At 54.2% G+C, this 21,387-nt stretch overlaps 1 protein-coding gene across 1 annotated transcript in view; it reads left to right on the top strand.

Moving 5' to 3' along the window:
• LOC135982782 (fibril-forming collagen alpha chain-like) overlaps window positions 1-20,756 on the top strand; it is a 40,715-nt gene extending 19,959 nt beyond the window's left edge. Inside the window, exons 5-8 of the mRNA XM_065590959.1 lie at window positions 10,015-10,302; window positions 19,030-19,296; window positions 19,764-20,051; window positions 20,692-20,756. Coding sequence (XP_065447031.1) covers window positions 10,015-10,302; window positions 19,030-19,296; window positions 19,764-20,051; window positions 20,692-20,756 — 908 coding nt within the window. The remainder of the gene's footprint in view (window positions 1-10,014; window positions 10,303-19,029; window positions 19,297-19,763; window positions 20,052-20,691) is intronic.
• The last annotated feature ends 631 nt before the right edge of the window (window positions 20,757-21,387 follow it).

Genomic DNA, 21,387 nt, shown 5'->3' with positions numbered 1-21,387 from the left:
AGAGCCCCCCTGCTCCCAGCTGGGCATCTGAGATCCCCGGCCCCAGGCCCCACCTCTGTCCATTGTCTTCTCTCCAGGTAAACAGGGTCATAAACCGGGGCCTCCTCTCCTCGCTTCTGTCCTCTGGCTGGAACCGGCTGGTTAGGTCACTGGGTCCTCACTCTGCAGCCCATTGTCCGCCCACTGGCCAGAACCGGCTGCAATTCCTGCGCTGCGTCTCCGGGTCGTTAGGTCACCGGTCGCTGGGGTATCCATCCTCCAGGCCATCGTCTGGGTCCCCAAGTTCTCTCTCCGGTCCTCTGTAAAACACACTCCCTCTCCCCTCACCTCGTTAAACCAGTAACACCCAGGGACACTGAGTCCCACTCCCTCTGCATGCAAACCATTGGAAAACCACGAAAAAACAAGAAAATCCCCTGCTTCGTCACACACCCCAAACCCCAGCCCCAGTCCAGAGCCCCCTCCCTCACCCAGATTCCCTCCCCGAGGGTGCACCCCCTCCCACACCCCCTCCTACACCCCAACACCCTGCCCTAGCTGTGACAATGCGGTTCTGGCGGAACCCAACTGAGAGTGCCAACGCAGGACAAATTGCTCAAATAGGGCAGTTACAGCCCAAGGCTGGGGTTTTTCCACCTCTAAGGCAAACCTACCGAATAACCCCAACAATCCTTCCCCAAAAATCCACAAATGGGAGCAACTATGTCCAGAGTATGATGAATCCAGTGATATTGCTGAATATTTCATCACCTTTGAGAGACCAGCCAGACTAAGAGGACTTCAGTCTCACCCCACCGGCTAACCACAAGTCTCACAAGCAATTCCCTTAGACACTCCAGTTTCCCAGTATCACCACCAGTGCCACTCGTTATGGGGACAAATGGTTATGAAAACCAATACCCCAGGAAAAGAAAAAAGGTTCTCCTGATCCCAAAGGACCAAGCCCCAGACCCAGGTCAATATACAAATCAGATCTTACCCACCAATCACACTGTTGCCAATCCTTTAGAATCTAAAATCTAAAGGTTTATTCATAAAAGGAAAAAGATAGAGATGAGAGTTAGAATTGGTTAAATGGAATCAATTACACACAGTAATGGCAAAGTTCTTGGTTCAGGCTTGTAGCAGTGATGGAATAAACTGCAGGTTCAAATCAAGTCTCTGGAATACATCCCCCGCTGGGATGGGTCCTCAGTCCTTTGTTCAGAGCTTCAGTTTGTAGCAAAGTTCCTCCAGAGGTAAGAAGCAGGATTGAAGACGAGATGGAGATGAGGCATCAGCCTTATATAGTCTTTTCCAGGTGTAAGATCACCTCTTTGTTCTTACTGTGGAAAATTACAGCAAAATGGAGTCTGGAGTCACATGGGCCAGTCCCTGCATACTTTGCTGAGTCTGAAGGCATATTTGCCTTCTCTCAATGAGTCTATTGTATAGCTGATGGTCCTTAATGGGCCATCAAGCAGGCTAGGCAGAGCTAATCTCAGCTTGTCTGGGATGTCACCCAGCAGCATAGCATAAGTTTGAAATACAGACAGTATAGAGCCAATATTCATAACTTCAACTACAAAACTGATACACACATATAGACAGCATAATCATAACCAGTAAACCATAACCTTGTCTTAGACACCCCATTTGACCCCCTTTATACAAGATTTGGGTGCCACTACAGGACCTTGGTTGCAACAATGATCTATATGGTCCCAGTTTATGTCAATAACGTCACACTAGCCCGGAGCCCCCTCCTGCACTCAAACCCTGTCCTTGAGCCTGCACCCTCTCTCACACCCCAGCTCCCTGCCCAAGCTTGGAACCCCATCCCTCACTCTGAACCCATCAACCCCAGCCCAGATCCACCTCCTGCACCCCAAATCCCTCATCTGGGCTGTATAAGTAGGGGATTGTAGGGGACTGTATAAGTAGGGGCATTGCCAGCAGATCGGGGGAAGTGATTAGTCCCCTCTATTCAACATTGGTGAGGCCTCATCTGTAGTACTGTGTCCAGTTTTGGGCCCCACACTACAAGAAGGATGTGGAAAAATTGGAAAGAGTCCAGCGGAGGGCAACAAAAATGATTAGGGGCTGGAGCACATGACTTAGGAGAGGCTGAGGGAATAGGGGTTATTTAGTCTGCAGAAGAAAAGAATGGGGGGGGGATTTGATAGCTGCTTTCACTACCTGAGGGGGGTTCCAAAGAGGATGGATCTAGACTGTTCTCAGTGGTGGCAGATGACAGAACAAGGAGCAATGGTCTCAAGTTGCAGTGGGGGAGGTCTAGGTTGGATATTAGGAAATACTTTTTCACTAGGAGGGTGGTGAAACACTGGAATGCGTTACCTAGGGAGGTGGTGGAATCTCCTTCCTTAGAGGTTTTTAAGGTCAGGCTTGACAAAGCCCTGGCTGGGATGATTTAGTTGGGATTAGGTCCTGCTTTGAGCAGGGGGTTGGACTAGATACCTCCTGAGGTCCCTTCCATCCCTGATAGTCTATTATTCTATCTCTGGGCCACCCCAGAGCCCACACCCCAAGCCGGAGACCTCACCCATCTGTGACGAACTGGGCCTGTTCTTACTGTGGTCTGTGAATGCTGACAGGGGAGTGTGGCTGGGATAGTCTGCGTTGGGGGATGGGAGTCTGAGTCTGCCCGAGGGAACATACCTGAGCTTGTAACATGAGAACCCAGGAAGGGGTTGGCGGCCAGGTGACTCCTTAGCCTGGGAAACTGGACAAAGGCTGTGGGAGGGGTCGCTGAAGGCAGTGTGCTGGAAGCGGGCTGGAGAGATGGCTGGGAGGCAGAGATGGCCCTGACTCCCCCCAAAGGGGGGTGGGCTGGGATGCCCTGGGACCCCAAGCTGGACTTAACTGAGGGGGTCCTGCTGTCTGTGCCTGCAAGACCTGTCTTGGACTGTATTCCTGTCATCCAAATAAACCTTCTGCTTTACTGGCTGGCTGAGAGTCATGGTGAATCGCAGGAAGCCGGGGGTGCAGGGCCCTGAGTTCCCCAATACTCCGTGACAACTGGTGGCAGCGGTGGGATCTACTGCACCCTGTGGACGGCACTTCCTGCAGTAAGTGACTGGGGAGCAGTAAAACGAAGGGGGATTGACGGGGACCAGGCCTGCTGAAGAGTGGGAGAGAGATGGTTATTACCCCTGGGAGTGTGTGACCAGCGAGAAGGACTTTTGCAGTAACAGGGTCCCCCGGGGGGATCGCAGCGAGTGGTCCCAGGGGCGGAGGAGTCTGCAGCTCGACCCTGGCAGAGAGGTGGTGACCTCGAGAAGGGCTGGCACACTAGGGGGCCCCCTGGGAACTGTGGGGAGCTGTGAGCACACAGGCCGGTGAGTGGCCAGCAGGAAGATGTATGCCAAGCGGCTTAAGAGCGACCTGGTGGAGCTGTGCAAGCAGAGGCGGCTGCGCATTGGGAGGCTCACCAAAGAACAGCTCATTGCCCAGCTGGAGGCGGAAGATCGCGCGAATGAACTGATCCCTGTGTCTCAGGGAAGCAGCCTGGCAAATGCAGCGCAGGCACCAGTGTCTGTCCCAGCTGGGAGTGGTCAGCCGGCTGCTGAGGGCTTCCCGAGACCCCTCCTTCCTATGCCTAGGGGAGGGGTGGGGAGGAGCCCAGCAAATACCGAAGGCGCCGTGGCCCCCCCGGCCAGCAGGGGACCCTCCCGGCGAAGCTCGCCGGCCAGCAGGGGATCCTCCCGGCGACGTTCGGCATCCGTGGAGCGGAATTGGCTGGAATGGGAGAAAGAGCTAAAACTGAGAGAGCTGGAGGATCATGAACAACAGAGACAGCATGAAGAGAGACAGCGTCAGCATGAACGGGAGGAGAAAGAGAGACAGCATCAGCGTGAACGGGAGGAGAATGAGAGACAGAGACAGGAGAATGAGAGACAGAGACAGGAGAATGAGAGACAGCGTCAGCATGACCTGGAACTGGCGAGATTGAAGGGCAGCGAACCCCCGGCTGCGGTGAGTGAGGGGGGACCCAGGACTGCACGGAGCTTTGATAAGTGCATCATGGCCCCATACAAGGAGGGGGAGGACATGGATGACTTCCTGGAGGCCTTTGAGACGGCCTGCGAGCTGCACCGGGTGGATCCCGCGGACAGACTCCGGGTCCTTACCCCCTTACTGGACCCCAAATCCGTGGCATTGTACCGCCAACTGGGAGAGGCAGAGAAAGGGGACTACGAACTATTCAAAAAGGCCCTGCTACGTGAGTTTGGGCTGACTCCTGAGATGTACCGGGAAAGGTTCCGGAGTCAAGATAAAACCCCTGAGGTCTCATATCTGCAACTAGCCGTCCGCATGGAAAGATACGCCAGCAAGTGGGCTGGTGGGGCCCAGACGAAGGAGGACCTGATTAAACTGCTGGTACTGGAGCAACTGTATGAGCGGTGCCCATCCGACCTGAGGCTGTGGTTGGTGGACAGAAAGCCAGAGAACCCGCGACACGCCGGGCAGCTGGCTGATGAGTTTGTAAAGAGCCGGTCAGGGGGTGGCAGGGAGGAGCCCCAAAGGAACAGGCCCGCCGCGATGCAGAGAGAGAGTCACCCTGGGACCTCCCAAAGGGGGAATATTGGGAATCCCCTCCCCCGGGAAATGCCCAGCATCAGGGACAACCGACCGGCTCGAGGGGACCCACGGGACCTGAGCTGCTATTACTGCGGCCGAAGAGGCCACGTTCGGGCCCAGTGCCCCAAGCTCAAGGACAGACTGAGCAGACCGAACCCGCACCGGGTTAACTTGGTAGAGGCCCAGACGGACGAGGGGCAGGCTTCTCACGCAAGAGGGGCTGGCAGCTTATCAACTGCTCAAGAAAGAGAAGGGCCCTAGGCCAGCTTCTCTGGGGGGCCAGATGCTCCGGATTCAAAGTTCTCCGTTTACAGGGTTGGCGCGGGGCTGTCCCTGCGGAGCGAGTGCCTTGTTCCCCTGGAGGTGGATGGGAAGAAAGTTTATGGATACTGGGACACGGGCGCAGAGGTGACACTGGCCCGGCCCGAGGTGGTGGCCCCAGATCGGGTGGTGCCCAACACCTTCCTGACCCTGACCGGGGTGGGCGGGACCCCATTCAAGGTTCCCGTAGCGAGGGTACACCTGAAATGGGGGGCCAAGGAGGGCCCCAAGGACGTGGGAGTGCACCACCATTTGCCCACTGAGGTGTTGATGGGGGGGGACCTAGAGGACTGGCCAAGCAGCCCCCAGACCGCCTTAGTTGTGACCCGCAGTCAGAGCCGGCGAGGGGCACTGCGCCCTGGCCTCGGGGGGGGTGCCTTGCCTGAGGCGCAGGACCCTAACCTGGTGGGGAGGGAACGCCCAGGGACACAGCTCAGGGAGGCTGCAGCTTCGGACCCAGCGGGCGAGAAAGAGCAGGTGGCCATCCCTGTCCCAGCTGCTGAGTTCCAGGCCGAGTTACAGAGAGATCCCTCCTTGCGGAAGATAAGGGACCTGGCCGACCTCAATGCGGTACAGACCATGGGACGAGGTGGCCGGAAAAGGTTCCCGTGGGAGAAGGGGTTCCTGTACCGAGAATGGGCTCCCCCAGGGAAAATTGAGTCAGGGGGGATCAGGAGGCAGCTGGTGGTACCCCAGAAGTATCGCCGCCAGCTGCTGTGCCGGGCCCATGACATTCCTCTCTCAGGGCACCAGGGAACCTGGCGTACCCAGCAGAGGCTGCTACGGAGCTTTTACTGGCCTGGGGTCTTTGTTACTGTCCGACAGTACTGCGGATCCTGTGACCCCTGTCAGAGGGGGAGGAAGGCCTGGGACAAGGGGAAAACAGCTTTAGGACCCTTGCCCAGCATAAAGGATCCTTTCCGGAGGGTGGCCAAGGTTAAAAGGGCGGCTCTAAACCAAGAGAGCCCAAAGCACAGACCTCCAGACTGGAGCGCTGGGAGAAGACCACAGCCCAGTTGGAACCCCAGAGGTATGGGGGTGGGAAAAGGGCACAGGCCGCATAAACCTTCCCACATGCGAACTGCGAGTGCCATCAAGCACCCCGACCTAAGGGAGGGGCGTGAAACTGGAGGGGCCTGGTGTAATTTTCACCAAGGAATGGAAGGGATGCGGGGGCATCCATGGGAACGGGGGTAGGTTCGAACTTCCCCGGGTCACTGGCTAAAGTGACCCCGCTCAGTTCGGTCTCGAAGGGGGGAGAGATGTGACGAACTGGGCCTGTTCTTACTGTGGTCTGTGAATGCTGACAGGGGAGTGTGGCTGGGATAGTCTGCGTTGGGGGATGGGAGTCTGAGTCTGCCCGAGGGAACATACCTGAGCTTGTAACATGAGAACCCAGGAAGGGGTTGGCGGCCAGGTGACTCCTTAGCCCGGGAAACTGGACAAAGGCTGTGGGAGGGGTCGCTGAAGGCAGTGTGCTGGAAGCGGGCTGGAGAGATGGCTGGGAGGCAGAGATGGCCCTGACTCCCCCCAAAGGGGGGTGGGCTGGGATGCCCTGGGACCCCAAGCTGGACTTAACTGAGGGGGTCCTGCTGTCTGTGCCTGCAAGACCTGTCTTGGACTGTATTCCTGTCATCCAAATAAACCTTCTGCTTTACTGGCTGGCTGAGAGTCATGGTGAATCGCAGGAAGCCGGGGGTGCAGGGCCCTGAGTTCCCCAATACTCCGTGACACCATCCACACCCCAAATGCCTGCACCTGCCCAGAGCCCCCTCCTGCACCCCAAATTCCTCATCTCCGGCCCCACCCCAGAGCATGCATCCCCAGAGACTGGACTGATGAACCCTCCCACTCGTTTTGTTTTTTGGGACGTTCAGATTCTCCTGCATCCGAACTGAGCAAGTCCGAGGAAGGGAGAGAAGCCATCGCTGCTGCGTCAGGTCCCGGGGAGCCTGCACCGAACGGGGACAGCTCAGCCAATGCCGAGGCAGGCCCGGCCAGGATGAGGCCAGCAGCAGCTTCGGCAAAGCTGGCTGGGAAGCAGGGGACAGGTGCTGCCACCAGTGTCACTGCAGTGGGGACAGGGGTGTCACGGAGTGTGGGGGAGTCAGGGCCCTGCACCCCCCACTTCCTGCGATTCACCATGACTCTCAGCCAGACAGTAAAACAGAAGGTTTATTAGACGACAGAAACACAATCCCAAGCAGAGCTTGTAGGTACAACCAAGACCCCTCAGTCAAGTCCTTGGGCGGGGTAGCGGGGGTGTTAGGGAGCTTAGACCCCAGCTTTGGGGTTCCCTGCATTTCACCACCCAGCCCAAAACTGAAACCAAAACCCCCTCTAGTCGTCTCTCTCCCCTTCCCCCGGCTCCTCCCGTCCCTTTGTCCAGTTTCCCTGGCAAAGGTGTCACCTGGCCCCACCCCCCTCCTGGCTCAGGTTACAGGCTCAGGTATCGCCCCTCCAGCGAAGTCACCCCCTACTCTCCCATCCCCCATGCAGACAGTCCCAGTAAAACTAGATGACATTCCCAGGTCAATCCGCCCCGCTCCCTGCTGCGTCACAGGGGGAGCCAGCTGCAAACACGGTGCTGGATACTGCACAAAAGGAAGACGCCCCGAGAGAGCCAGGAGGCAGCGGTGAGTGGGGGGAGTATCATGGGAGGAAAGGGGGCAGGAGAAATGCCGAGGGTTGCCAAGTGTCCAGCTTTGGACCGGAACACCTGGTCGAAAAGGGACCCTGGCGGCTCTGGTCAGCACTGCCAACCGGGCCATTAAAACTCCTGTTAGCGCAGGGCTGGCAGGCTCCGTATCCGGCTCCGCGCAGCTCTCGGGAAGTGGCCGGCATGTCCCTCCAGCTCCTAGGTGTAGGGGCAGCCACCGGGGCTACGTGCGGTGCTCCTGGCCCGCGCGCCACTCTGCAGCTGCCATTGGCTGGGAACCATGGCCAATGGGAGCTGCAGAGAAGGTGCTTGCGGACGGGCGCATCTCATGGAGCCGCCTAGCTGCGCCTCCGCCTAGGAGCCAGAGGGACATGTCGGCCACTTCCTGGGAGCTGTCTGAGGTCAGTGCCAACCAGAGCCCGCACCCTGCACCTCCTCCCGTACCCCAACCCCCTGGCCGAGCACAAAGCCCCCTCCCGCACCTGAAATCCCTCATCTCTGGGCCACCCAGAGCCCACACCCCCAGCCGGAGCCCACACCCCTCCATACCCCAAACCCCTGCAGCAGCTCAGAGCCCCCTCCTGCACTCTGAACCCCTTATCCCTGTCCCCACCCCAGAGCTTGAAACCCCAGCTGGAGCCCTCGCCCCTGCCACACCCCAGCCCCCAGCTCCAGCCGGGTGATAATGAGCGAGTGAGTGAGGGTGGGGGAGAGCGAGGGACAGAGGGAGGGGGATGAATGAGCTGGGGGTGGGACTTTGGGGAAGGGGCAGGGTGGAGGTGGGGCCCGAAGTCAGGGGTGGGGCAGAAGGCAGGGCAAGGCTGTTTCGTTTTGTTCGATTAGAAAGCTGAAAACCCTAGAAATGCCCAGAAGGGCAGGAGAGACGGGGGAGAGGGGAGCTGGAGGGACAGAACAGCAGCCCCCAGGGGCACACGGGGGAGGGATCGCAGGGCCAGCAGGAGCAGAGAGTCCGGGGAGGCTGAGGGGACAGGGACACAGCCAGGGACGCCCCAGGGGTTGCGGGGCTGGGAGGGTCTCTGTACAGACTAGTATCAGAGGGGTAGCCATGTTAGTTTGAATCTGTAAAAAGCAACAGAGGGTCCTGTGGCACCTTTGAGACTAACAGAAGTATTGGGAGCATAAGCTTTCGTGGGTAAGAACCTCACTTCTTCAGATGCAAGTAATGGAAATCTCCAGAGGCAGGTATATATCAGTGTGGAGATAACGAGGTTAGTTCAATCAGGGAGGGTGAGGTGCTCTGCTAGCAGTTGAGGTGTGAACACCAAGGGAGGAGAAACTGTTTCTGTAGTTGGATAGCCATTCAAAGTCTTTGTTTAATCCTGATCTGATGGTGTCAAATTTGCAAATGAACTGGAGCTCAGCAGTTTCTCTTTGGAGTCTGGTCCTGAAGTTTTTTTGCTGTAAGATGGCTACCTTTACATCTGCTATTGTGTGGCCAGGGAGGTTGAAGTGTTCTCCTACAGGTTTTTGTATATTGCCATTCAGATATCAGGAATGGCAATATACAAAAACCTGTGAGGGGCAGGAGGGGAGAGCAACTCCAGAGGGGTCACGCTATGGGGTCAGTCTCATTCCGCTGCATGTGGCCAAAGTGGGAAGATGGAGGGTCACTGCACGGGGGGGCTGATGGGGTTCACAAGGGGCCAACTGTCTTCACCAGCTCCCATGGCTAAAGCACTATGAGTCTGTCACGGACTCACAGATCGTGCCCACTCGTGGCCCCGTGTGGTCCGTGGGGGTGCCCCTTTCAGTGCGACAGCCCTTCTCGGGGGTCCACTCTCTCTCGGGGTCATGCCCCGCTATCTCCTGGAGCCGCACTTCTCTAAGCCTTAGCACGTCTGTCTCTGCTGTGGGCCCCCTCAGGGAGGGCTGCAACTCCTGGGCTGGGTCTCCGGGTCGCCGGGTCTCCGGGTCGCCAGGTCACCGGTCGCTGGGGTCTCCATCCTCCAGGCCATTGGCTGAGGTCCCAAGTGCCCTCTCCGGTCCTCTGTAACAACAAACTCCCTCTCCCCTCACCTCGTTAAACCAGTAACACCCAGGGAAATTGAGTCCCACCCCCTCTGCATGCAAACCATTGAAACCCCACAGAAAACAAGAAAATCCCCCACTTTGTCACAGAGTCAGGCCCCCCCAGAATCAGGAACTGGCTTAAATCCATTTCAGTTCTCGCACAGGTCTGGTGAGGGTCTGGGCTGAAAACAAGAAAATCCCCCACTTTGTCACAGAGTCAGGCCCCCCCAGACTCAGGAGACTGGGTCGATGAACTGGGCAGGGGCTTTGGAGACTGAATTAACCCCTTGTTCCCAAGCAGGGCTGGGGTAGCCTGTGGCGCTGCCAGGCTCAGGGTAACCCCGGGGGCTCCTGTTCTGCCAAAGGAATTGACCCAGGGGCCCCCCTCGGCGACTCACCCTCCCGCTCGGTTTATTCTCTAGGCCGTTCAGATTCTGCTGGATCCGAACTGAGCGAGTGCCAGGAACAGGGAGAAGCCGTCGCTGCTGCTCCAGGCCCAGGGGCCCCTGCACCGAACGGGGACAGCTCAGCCAACGCCAAGGCAGGCCCAGCCGGGCCGGGGACGGAAGGAGCTTTGGCAGCGCTGGCTGGGCAGCAGGGGAGAGACGCTGCCTCCAGTGTCACTGCAGTGGGGACGGGGGAGCCAGCTGCAAACACGGTGCTGGATACTGCACAAAAGGAAGACGCCCCGAGAGAGCCAGGAGGCAGCGGTGAGTGGGGGGAGTATCATGGGAGGAAAGGGGGCAGGAGAAATGCCGAGGGTTGCCAAGTGTCCAGATTTGGACCGGAACACCTGGTCGAAAAGGGACCCTGGCGGCTCCGGTCAGCACTGCCAACCGGGCCATTAAAACTCCTGTTAGCGCAGGGCTGGCAGGCTCCGTGTCCGGCTCCGTGCAGCTCTCGGGAAGTGGCCGGCATGTCCCTCCAGCTCCTAGGTGTAGGGGCAGCCACCAGGGCTCCACACGGTGCTCTCGCCCCAAGCGCCACTCCACAGCTCCCATTGGCTGGGAACCATGGCCAATGGGAGCTGCAGAGAAGGTGCTTGCGGACGGGCGCAGCTCGCAGAGCCACCTAGCTGCGCCTCCGCCTAGGAGCTGGAGGGACATGCCGGCCACTTCCTGGGAGCTGTCTGAGGTGTCGGAGAAAAACAGAGTTCTCACTATTTGTTTAGGTATAGCAAGTCAGATGCTTTATTAACTCTCACAATTGCGCAGCGGGAGAGAGCTAAGCAGGTCTCTCAACAGGTAAACAATTACAGCAAGCATTTATACCTTTTGTTACAGACAATAATGAGCAACAGCTGCGTTTTGTTTATACATAGGCCATCTTGATATCTAATTTCCTCACTTGTTTTGACTCTTGACAACATACAATATTTTCTATACCTTATCTACACAAGGTCTTCTACACCTTATCTATACCAGGTCATAATGACTTCTTACACAGTTCTTTCTCACCCGCCTCACACAATCCTCGCTTCTACAAATCTCGCGTTATCAGGGTTACAGTTAGCCTGACTCTTGCTAACGAACTGTCATGTATTGCATCCCCTTCCTGTCAGTTCTTTCTCTGCTTCCACAACCCCCCCTTTTGTACTACTAGTACAACAAACATTTTCAAATCTCTATTTGCATTAAATCTCGGAATTCAGATTCTACATCAGATGCTTCAACGTTAGGGGTTTTGATTGGATGTAATGACAATGCATGATGAGCATGGACATGAAAGGTATTACTATTATTACGTCCTTTACAACAACAATAACATACTCCTGCACAACACAAGCAATAACATTCCCATAGCGATAATATGATGGGGTTGTTGTACAGCCTTAGTCATATAACACAATACATCATACTTAGTACATAAGGTGGATACTCTATAAGCTGTCTGAAAGGCATACTTTTTAACTTGATACATATTTTGAAGCATGTGAATTTGCCCTTGTACTTCAGAGATTTTCTGAACCTCTGGTAACAATGAAAGCAAATTTTGAAATCGATCAGGTACTAAACTAGTCCAATTAAAGGGTATCTGGAACCTAAGGACTACTTGCAAAATTCTATCTGCAGGCCAGTAAATAATATGATTGCCTGCAGTGGTAATGAGATTAAAATGTATGTCTTGCAATGTGGTGGCTTTAACATACACACAGCTATCATTAGCTTAAAAAAATAAGTGTCCTGTCAGGGTAGTTCCTTGTCCCCTACCCTCCCAGCAAATGTAGTCATGAAGAGTAACAACTTCTCCTGGCTTCAGTTTACGGATACACTGAAGCTGTGGGGGTTGTAACGGCCAAAATGTCCATTGACTCCCTAACCCCATCCAAATGTCAGATGTAATCCCAGGAGCACTGACTAAAAATCGATTGGGCATACCAGGTGGTCTAATTTCCCAGATGTCTCGATGAATTACCCAATCCCACATGCATCCTCCCCATGGACCCGGCAGGATTCGGTATGTGGGAGCCCACACCCCCTGAACCGGTCCATATGCTTGGAAGGAGCACTGAGAACGTCCACACTTCCACCCAGAAAGTTTCCAAGTATGTCTCCATGGCCACAGATCAGATGGTACTCCTGATGTGTCTGTAAGGGCAGTGGGCCAAGCCTGGTGCTCTAGATCATTCCGAATGGCCATTAGCTGGTCATTCAAGAAATCCTGAATCTCTGAGCATGCTAGATCCCACTGCAATGCCTTCCCAGCCTCAGTGATATTCAATACCATCTCTGTCAGCAACTTCTGGGTCATTGAACTAAGGGCGGAAATAACATGTAACTCATCAACTCCAGCCTGTACCTGGGTTAGTTGTGCTCCAGAAACAAGGCCAATGGCCTTCTCTAGTTGCCCCAATTTCTCATCATGTTCTTGGTTCTTAAAAATATTCCAAACTGCTGCTGCATTATTGGCCCCATCCCAAAGGGATCCGGTCAAGTCTCTCTTCTTTCTAGAGGAAATAACCCAAGCCCTCTGTTGTGCTAATCTAATGGCAGCCCCCTGTGAGCAATTATAAATTCTTGGGGTTCACTGGTAGTGATATCATATACTTTTATCTCCACTGATCCATTCAATTGTTCGCTTATATGGGATATCCTGAACTTTAAAAATATATTTAAACAATATTTAAATAAATCACTAAAGTGTGAAGGGATTGGTTTTATCAAATATATGGCATTGTCTGTATTTGGATGTGTTACAGGGGTAATAGTGTAATGGAGGAGATGGCAGGGGCAATGGCAACAAGGTGCCTTTGGTACTTATCATTTAAAATCCAATTAGGGAGGGCAATACATGCTGAAGGACTTATCCAAAACACAGGGCGCAGCCTGTAGAATAAACCCCAAAATCCAATCAATACCACGTTCCCAAGCATGGGTCCCACAAGTTTCTTCCTGCCAGTGTATAATTCTTTGTTTCTTCACCAGGGTCAGTTCTTAATGTCTCTTGTAGTCAGGAATCCCTGGACTTTGTGGTTTCAGTGAAGCAAGTGTTCCTTCTTCTCTTTTCCTGAAACAGTGTGGTTTAGCATCATACAGGGGAGAGGTTACTAGCACATCACCCTGTAATGGTTTTGCTTCTTCTAGAAAAATCCAGAGGCACAGTAGGTCTGTCAGTGGACAAGGGAGAGGTTACTAGCACTTCACCTTGTCTTTTTTTTCTTTCTTTCTTTTCCCTGCTGTCCAGAAGACACAGCAGAGCTAGAAGGAGAAATAGGCTTATCAGTCGAAGAGTCCTCCCGAGGTGGAGGGGTCTTTTTACAGTGAGAAGCATGGGTCCAGGCAGGCAGTCCTTGGCACTTCACAGCGGTGTTGGTGGTTAACAGGACTTGGAAAGGGCCTTTCTAGTGTGGAGCCAAAGCAGTCTTTCGTTGATGGACTTTACGTAGACTCAGTCTCCTTGTTTCAATGAATGGCAGGGCTGCTGGGGTCTTTGGGTAGCACTTCTTTTATCTGTGAGAAAAGAAACCTAACACATTTCATTAATGCCTGGCAGTGTTTTGCAGATCTCATAGTTGCTTGGGCACATTCAGGCCCCCCTTTTCTTGGCTATCAGCCAAGTCTTAGCTGTGGGCAGTGTCCTTGGATGGTGCCAGCATCTTATCTTTGGACTGAGCTTGCTAGCTATTTTTCCTCAGTTAACTCGTTCTGTTCTTTTTCCTTCTCCCCTTCTTGGCTTCTTTTAACCTACAAAGGAAACTTCCACTTTTCACTCATACACCTTTTCCCAACAATGAACACATACACATTGCCATTATACAGTACATTAGTCTTATTATTCAATGTATGCCATGTACACCCTTCCAGTAAAATAACTTTATTACAGAGCTTTGGAGCAACAAACCAGGACAAGCACACCCACTTTTGAGGAGTCCACTCGGTACAACCTCAGGTGTCCAATAGCTTTCCTCCCTCCCCAGCCCTCTGGCTAGAAATCTGAGGTAGCCAGAAGGATCCCATGGGCAATATGGGGAGTGGGTTAACCTTCCATGTCCTTGCTTCAAAAGACTGTTGGTACGCAAATTTTAACAACAATTTTTTCAATTAAAAAAATCTGGCCAATGAAGTTTCTTTTTCTTACTTAAGCAACTGTATTAGACTTTAGTATATCACATTTTCCTGATTTATCCAAACACTTTTTGTATTCCAAGTTGAATAAAAACAAGTATCTGCTTTTTGATTTAACCCTTCTATTTAATTTTGAACTAGACTGTCTTATGAAAATATTAAACCCAACAATTCTGGCCACAAGACAAACACCACAAGACAGGACAAAGAACACAAAAATAGTTCCTATTGTACCAGTAAATACATGGTACATTGAATGCTGTTCAGCTGGCATCCGTTTTCTCTGATGATCTGAAAGACAAAAGAACAGAGGTCTACCCCTTCTGGGTAGTCAGTCATTGCTTAAAATATTTCCTTTATATACACACATACTCTTGTTGATTTTAGACAAAACAGAGGAATTACCCCATATTTCCTTGTATTTGTTTCATAGGCAGCCCAGGTTTCAGTGGCTTCTACTTTATTAGTTAGAAAATTGCATTAATACAGATGCTTTCTGGCTTGCTTCCAGATCCAAAGCTATCCACAGCTTAAAAATTCTTATGTAAAAAGGGACACAATTAACTTTCCCAGACTTTTGATTGCCTTTTACTTCTAACTCCTGCTTTCAAACACCCAGTGATCTGAAAGAGACAACACAACCTATATTGGTAGGTTTGCATTTCTTTTACCTCTGCTACAATATACACTGCACATGTTCTGGGGAAAATGCACATCCTCTTCACAATTCAATTTCCACAACACTAGCCACATCAATTTCTACACAAGGTGTAACTGTTTCTTTTGTGCTTACAAAATCTCCATGCACCCCTAGTAAAGTGACAGCTCGACCACACAGAGCCAGGGGCACTGTCCTTCTCTCTCTTTTTACCAGATCTTTCATCTGCTATTTTGTTACCCAAAAACAAATTCAAATCTTTATTCTTTCCTGAACACTGGGTAAAAGCCATTTACTTAACATATAATTCAAAGGGCTATCCTTAGAGGGTTTTACCAGAGACCCACCCATCTGCCTGCTGATACTCTAACAGAGAATTACACAGAGAACAGAGGGAATTATGGCCTAATAGGATCCTATTACAGGAATTTCTACTAATACTGACCTCTACAGGGGACGGGACAGAGGGATCCCAATTCAACCTCAGAGCTTCATTGCACGCGATGGCTTCCACTCTGAGGAATTACAAATGAGAGGCTCAGTTCCGTCCACACACCTAACGCCTAAATGTATAAGACAGAAATTCATTAACCGGAGTCGCCAGTAACTGTCACCAAAATATTGGGTCCACCTAGCTGAGAGCCAATAACAGCCAGACAGGGATAAGGAAGAGTTGCTTTATTCAGCAGAAGAAAGGAGAGCCTTGCACCTTGGTACAAAGACTCTGTCTTACACACATTATTATCCTGGGGATTTGAAATCCCCATGCTTATAATTACTTACTCCTTTCCTTCCATTATGCCCTCAAAGTTTCCAACCTGTTCTCCAATCTCTCTATCTATTGCCTGCCCGCTTGGGCCCGATCCTGCTTTTCTCGCTGAACCGTCCCTTCTATGGGCACCAGCTTTTTCACTACCAATTTAGATAGGAGGGTGGGCTTCTCAACTAGCCCCCACCCTTCCTGGTCTCTTCTCTTAAACATTCTTACTCACAAGGCTACCCGAGTCCTCCCTCGTGAGGCTTGCCACTTGGGCAAAACACATGACCCATTGGCATTTAACTATTCAATTTTCTCTTGTGGCAAACACACTGCTCTTACAGCATATGCAAACACAAATGGTTAAATTCTGACAAGTCCCTGAAGGACCGGTACTTGCTTAGCCAGTGCTTCCTTTTCTGCCTGGAAGTCCTGTCTCAAGGCTTGCAACTTGCCCTGGGCGTAGGTTTGAGTTGCTGCCTGGTTCATGATCTATGCTCTTAATTGCTCAATTCTAGTTATCAAGTACACAACTCTTCCCTTTTCTCCAACTTCTCTATTGCCCAGTCCTGCTACGACTGGGGTAGATCCACCTGACACCCTTCCCGGTCAGCCGGGGTGGAAAGAGGAATGCTAAACCCCTCTCCGGTTCTCAGACTTACTGCGGCTGAGAGTAGGCACACTTTCATACTCACACACGTACGTCCAGACTGGCCACGTCTGTGTATAACGTTCAGAGAAGGTGCTGTGCAATCTCCAACTTGCTTCCTCTCTTGGGAGGGCAGTTCTTTTACACCCTGGGGTCTCCTGGGGCGTCTTTTCAGTGATTCCAGTCCAGGCCGGCTGCCTGTGGCTTCTTCAGCTTCCCCAAACCACGCCGGCTCCAGGGTCGCAAAGGCAGACTGTTGGATCTCACTGGACAGTTAAGCTTTGCAAATGTAATCTCAGCACTGTAACTTGTATTGCCTTTGGTTTGACTCTGTCTATATTTTTTCACAGTCAGCTGGGGCCGAAAGCAGTTTTTCTTTGTACTTAGCCTGGTCTGCATTGATTCTTGACCTTGATCGCAGATTAACTTTCTCTTTATCTCTGGACCAAGCTGAATTTCAAATTAACCCGTTCCTTTCCTCAATAGACAAATTGCTCCCATTGAGTGTCAGAGGCTTTTTGGTGATTAAAAGCTCCTCTGAGATGTATGATCTTATCTAGATTGAAGGTACCTTCTAGTGGGCATTGTTTAGATGAATTTTCACGCGTGTAATGATTTCAATTCTCTAAATACCTGCAGGTTTTAGTACTATAATGTACGTACATGAAATAAGCTGGGGTACCCTTAGTGGGTGAGAGGGAATCCTTAGACTGTCCCCCACCCATTTTCCAATCACACACACAGGGAGGAGGATGCCCTGTCCGCGCTAGCGGCACATAAACTAAGGATCTCTCCCTACAGGGTATTCACACAGGAGAGACTAACAAGGATGGCCACGACCCTCCTACACCTCCCTTCAGCAAAGAGCGTCGGCTAGTCTCAGAGAGACGGCGCCGCTTACTCTGTTACATCCAGTGAGATGATCAGACTGTCAGTGGCTCACACAGAGAGGAAAAAGGGGAGGGAAGATGGGTTTCACACACTCCTAGACCCAGGTAGCCTCCTCGCCGGACGATGCCAGGCCGAGTTAGCCCACCGTGGGTCGGATCTCCTAAAAGATCCTCTAGTTACCGGGCTTGCGTTAGAGTAGTTCTGGTCACGAGCCAAAAGACTTCGCAGAGTACTCTGGGCGTCTTCCGGTAACACTCAATTCACACTGGTGTACACACACACACACACACACCAAGGCCTTATTCCAGGTACTATTCCCAAGTACCTCCAGGTACTATTCCCAAGTACCTCGATGCATCACTTGAGGCGGTAAAAACCCCTCCTGAGGCGGTAACAACCCCTCAACACAGGTGCAAACCCTATGCACCTAGCATATGCATACAGGGGGCGGCAAACAATTCCCCTATTACGCCGCTCAGCATCTGACCTTGCTGCACAGTCAATAAGTTCGGATGGCGTGAGCCCAACAGGGACAGACGGCCCCACGGACAGTCCTCCTCCGACACCCCAATAGAGATTTCAAAAGGTCTCCTACCTCTATTGTGGCGCCATGGGGTTCAAAGGGGAACGATCCGTAGCAGCTGCCGGTGCCTCTGCGGGCGTTGCCATCCCGGACGAGCCCCCAAATTGTCGGAGAAAAACAGAGTTCTCACTATTTGTTTAGGTATAGCAAGTCAGATGCTTTATTAACTCTCACAATTGCGCAGAGGGAGAGAGCTAAGCAGGTCTCTCAACAGGTAAACAATTACAGCAAGCATTTATACCTTTTGTTACAGACAATAATGAGCAACAGTTGCATTTTGTTTATACATAGGCCATCTTGATATCTAATTTCCTCACTTGTTTTGACTCTTGACAACATACAATATTTTCTATACCTTATCTACACAAGGTCTTCTACACCTTATCTATACCAGGTCATAATGACTTCTTACACAGCTCTTTCTCACCCGCCTCACACATTCCTCGCTTCTACACATCTCGCGTTATCAGGGTTACAGTTAGTCTGACTCTTGCTAACAAACTGTCATGTATTGCATCCCCTTCCTGTCAGTTCTTTCTCTGCTTCCACAGAGGTCAGTGCCAACCAGAGCCCGTACCCTGCACCTCCTGGCCCAGCACTGAGCCTCCTCCCGCACCCAAACTCACTCCCAGAGCCTGCACCCTGCACCCCCTCCTGCACCCCAACCCCCTGCCCCGGCTTCGAACCCCCTCCCACAGTCTGAACCCATCATCCCCAACCTGAATCCCCCTCCTGTACCCCAAATCTCTCATCTCTGGGCCCACCCAAGAGCCTGCAACCCCAGCCAGAGCCCTCACCCCCTCCCGCACCCCAACCCCCTGCTCCAGCCAGGTGAAAATGAGCAAGTGAGTGAGAGTGGGGGAGAGCGAGCAACAGGGAGGGGGTGTGAGCGTGGGATGGGACTTTGAAGACGGTGTGGGGCAGGAGTGGGGCCTCGGGGCCGGGGTGGGGCAGGGGGCAGGAGAAGGGTGTTCAGTTTTGTACGATTAGAAAGCTGAAAACCCTAGAAATGCCCAGAAGGGCAGGAGAGACGGGGAAGAGGGGAGGTGGAGGGGCAGAACAGCAGCCCCCGGGGCACAGGGGGGAGGGAGCGCAGGGCCAGAGGGAGCAGAGAGTCTGGGGAGGCTGAGGGGACAGGGATACAGCCAGGGACACCCCAGGGGCTGTGGGACTGGGGGGGATCTCTCTACAGACTGAGCCCCCTGCAGCAGGGCCCATCCCCAGGGGAGGTTTCACCCTCCTGCTCTCAGGGATCTGCCGTTCCCGGCCCCGAGCTCCGGCCGGACGCGTCTCCCAGACCCTCCCCCACTGACCCTGTGTCGCTCTGACCCCAGGCAGGGGAGCCCCCCACTTTGTCTCCGAGGTGCTGGGGCCAGCACAGTGTCTCCTGGGACAGGAGGTGACCCTGAGCTGCTCCATAGGGGGGACGATCCCCGAGGACCCAGCTGGGAGCAGCGACAAGACTTGCGGCGAGGACACGGTGGGGACGGGGAATGACGGGGTCAGCGACGCCGGGAAGGGGTCTGAGCAGCAGCCGCTGTTACCTGCTCAGGGCCAGGACCAGAGCGAGACACAGGAGCAGGACGGGGCGCAGGGCACAGGTGAGGGGCAGGAGGGGAGAGCGAATCCAGAGGGGTCACGCTATGGGGTCCGTCTCCTTCCGCTACATGTGCCTGTGGATCCCAAGGTGGGAGGATGGGGGGACAGTACATGGGAGGGTTGACGGGGGCCAGATGGGGCCAGCTGTATTCCCCAGTCCCCATGGCTCAAACACTATGAGTCAGGCCCCCCGCCCCCACCGTCCGAATCAGGAACAGGCTTAAACCCATTTCAGTTCTCGCACTGGACACCAGGGCTGGTGAGGGGCTGGGCCGAAATATCAGGAGACCGGACCAAGGAACTGGGCAGAGACTCTGGGGCCTGAGTTAACCCTTTGTTTCCAGGCGGGGCTGGGGTAGCCTGTGGCGCTGCCAGGCTCAGGGTAACCCCGGGGGCTCCTGTTCTGCCAAAGGAACTGACCCAGGGGCCCCCCTCGGCGACTCACCCTCCCGTTCGGTTTGTTCTCTAGGCCGTCCAGATTCTCCTGGATCCGAACTGAGCGAGTGCCAGGAACGGGGAGAAGCCGTCGCTGCTGCTCCAGGCCCAGGGGCCCCTGCACCGAACGGGGACAGCTCAGCCAACGCCAAGGCAGGCCCAGCCGGGCCGGGGACGGAAGGAGCTTTGGCAGCGCTGGCTGGGCAGCAGGGGAGAGACGCTGCCTCCAGTGTCACTGCAGTGGGGACGGGGGAGCCAGCTGCAAACACGGTGCTGGATACTGCACAAAAGGAAGACGCCCCGAGAGAGCCAGGAGGCAGTGGTGAGTGGGGGGAGTATCATGGGAGGAAAGGGGGCAGGAGAAATGCCGAGGGTTGCCAAGTGTCCAGCTTTGGACCGGAACACCTGGTCGAAAAGGGACCCTGGCGGCTCCGGTCAGCACTGCCAACCGGGCCATTAAAACTCCTGTTAGCGCAGGGCTGGCAGGCTCCGTATCCGGCTCAGCGCAGCTCTCGGGAAGTGGCCGGCATGTCCCTCCAGCTCCTAGGTGTAGGGGCATCCACCGGGGCTACGTGCGGTGCTCCTGGCCCGCGCGCCACTCTGCAGCTGCCATTGGCTGGGAACCATGGCCAATGGGAGCTGCGGAGAAGGTGCTTGCGGACGGGCGCATCTCATGGAGCCGCCTAGCTGCGCCTCCGCCTAGGAGCTGGAGGACATGCCAGCCACTTCCTGGGAGCTGTCTGAGGTCAGTGCCAACCAGAGCCCACACCCTGCACCTCCTCCCGTACCCCAACCCCCTGGCCGAGCACAAAGCCCCCTCCCGCACCTGAAATCCCTCATCTCTGGGCCACCCAGAGCCCACACCCCCAGCCGGAGCCCACACCCCTCCATACCCCAAACCCCTGCAGCAGCTCAGAGCCTCCTCCTGCACTCTGAACCCCTTATCCCTGTCCCCACCCCAGAGCTTGAAACCCCAGCTGGAGCCCTCGCCCCTGCCACACCACAGCCCCCAGCTCCAGCCGGGTGATAATGAGCGAGTGAGTGAGGGTGGGGGAGAGCGAGGGACAGAGGGAGGGGGAGTGAGTGAGCTGGGGGTGGGACCTTGGGGAAGGGGCAGGGTGGGGGCGTGGTCCAAAGTCAGGGGTGGGGTAGAGGGCAGAGGGCAGGGCAAGGCTGTTTGGTTTTGTGGGATTAGAAAACTGGCAACCCTAGAAATGCCCAGAACGGGGGGGAGCTGCAGGGGCAGAACAGCAGCCCCCAGGGGCACAGGGGGGAGGGAGCGCAGGGCCAGTGGGAGCAGAGAGTCTGGGGAGGCTGAAGGGACAGGGACACAGCCAGGGACTGCGAGGCTGGGGTGGGGGGTCAGGAAGTGGCCTGAGAAGCAGCCGCTGTTACCTGCTCAGGGCCAGGAGCAGAGCGAGACACAGGAGCAGGACGGGGCGCAGGGCACAGGTGAGGGGCAGGAGGGGAGAGCGAATCCAGAGGGGTCACGCTATGGGGTCCGTCTCCTTCCGCTACATGTGCCTGTGGATCCCAAGGTGGGAGGATGGGGGGGGGTCACTGCATGGGGGGGCTGATGGGGTTCACAAGGGGCCAACTGTCTTCACCAGCCCCCATGGCTAACACACTATGAGTCTGTCACGGACTCACAGATTGTG

Source organism: Chrysemys picta, chromosome 4 (genome assembly GCF_011386835.1).
Source record: "Chrysemys picta bellii isolate R12L10 chromosome 4, ASM1138683v2, whole genome shotgun sequence".
In the NCBI taxonomy this organism is placed as follows: domain Eukaryota; kingdom Metazoa; phylum Chordata; order Testudines; family Emydidae; genus Chrysemys; species Chrysemys picta.
Note: the sequence above shows the minus strand (reverse complement) of the source record. Positions and strands in the feature narration are given on the sequence as shown.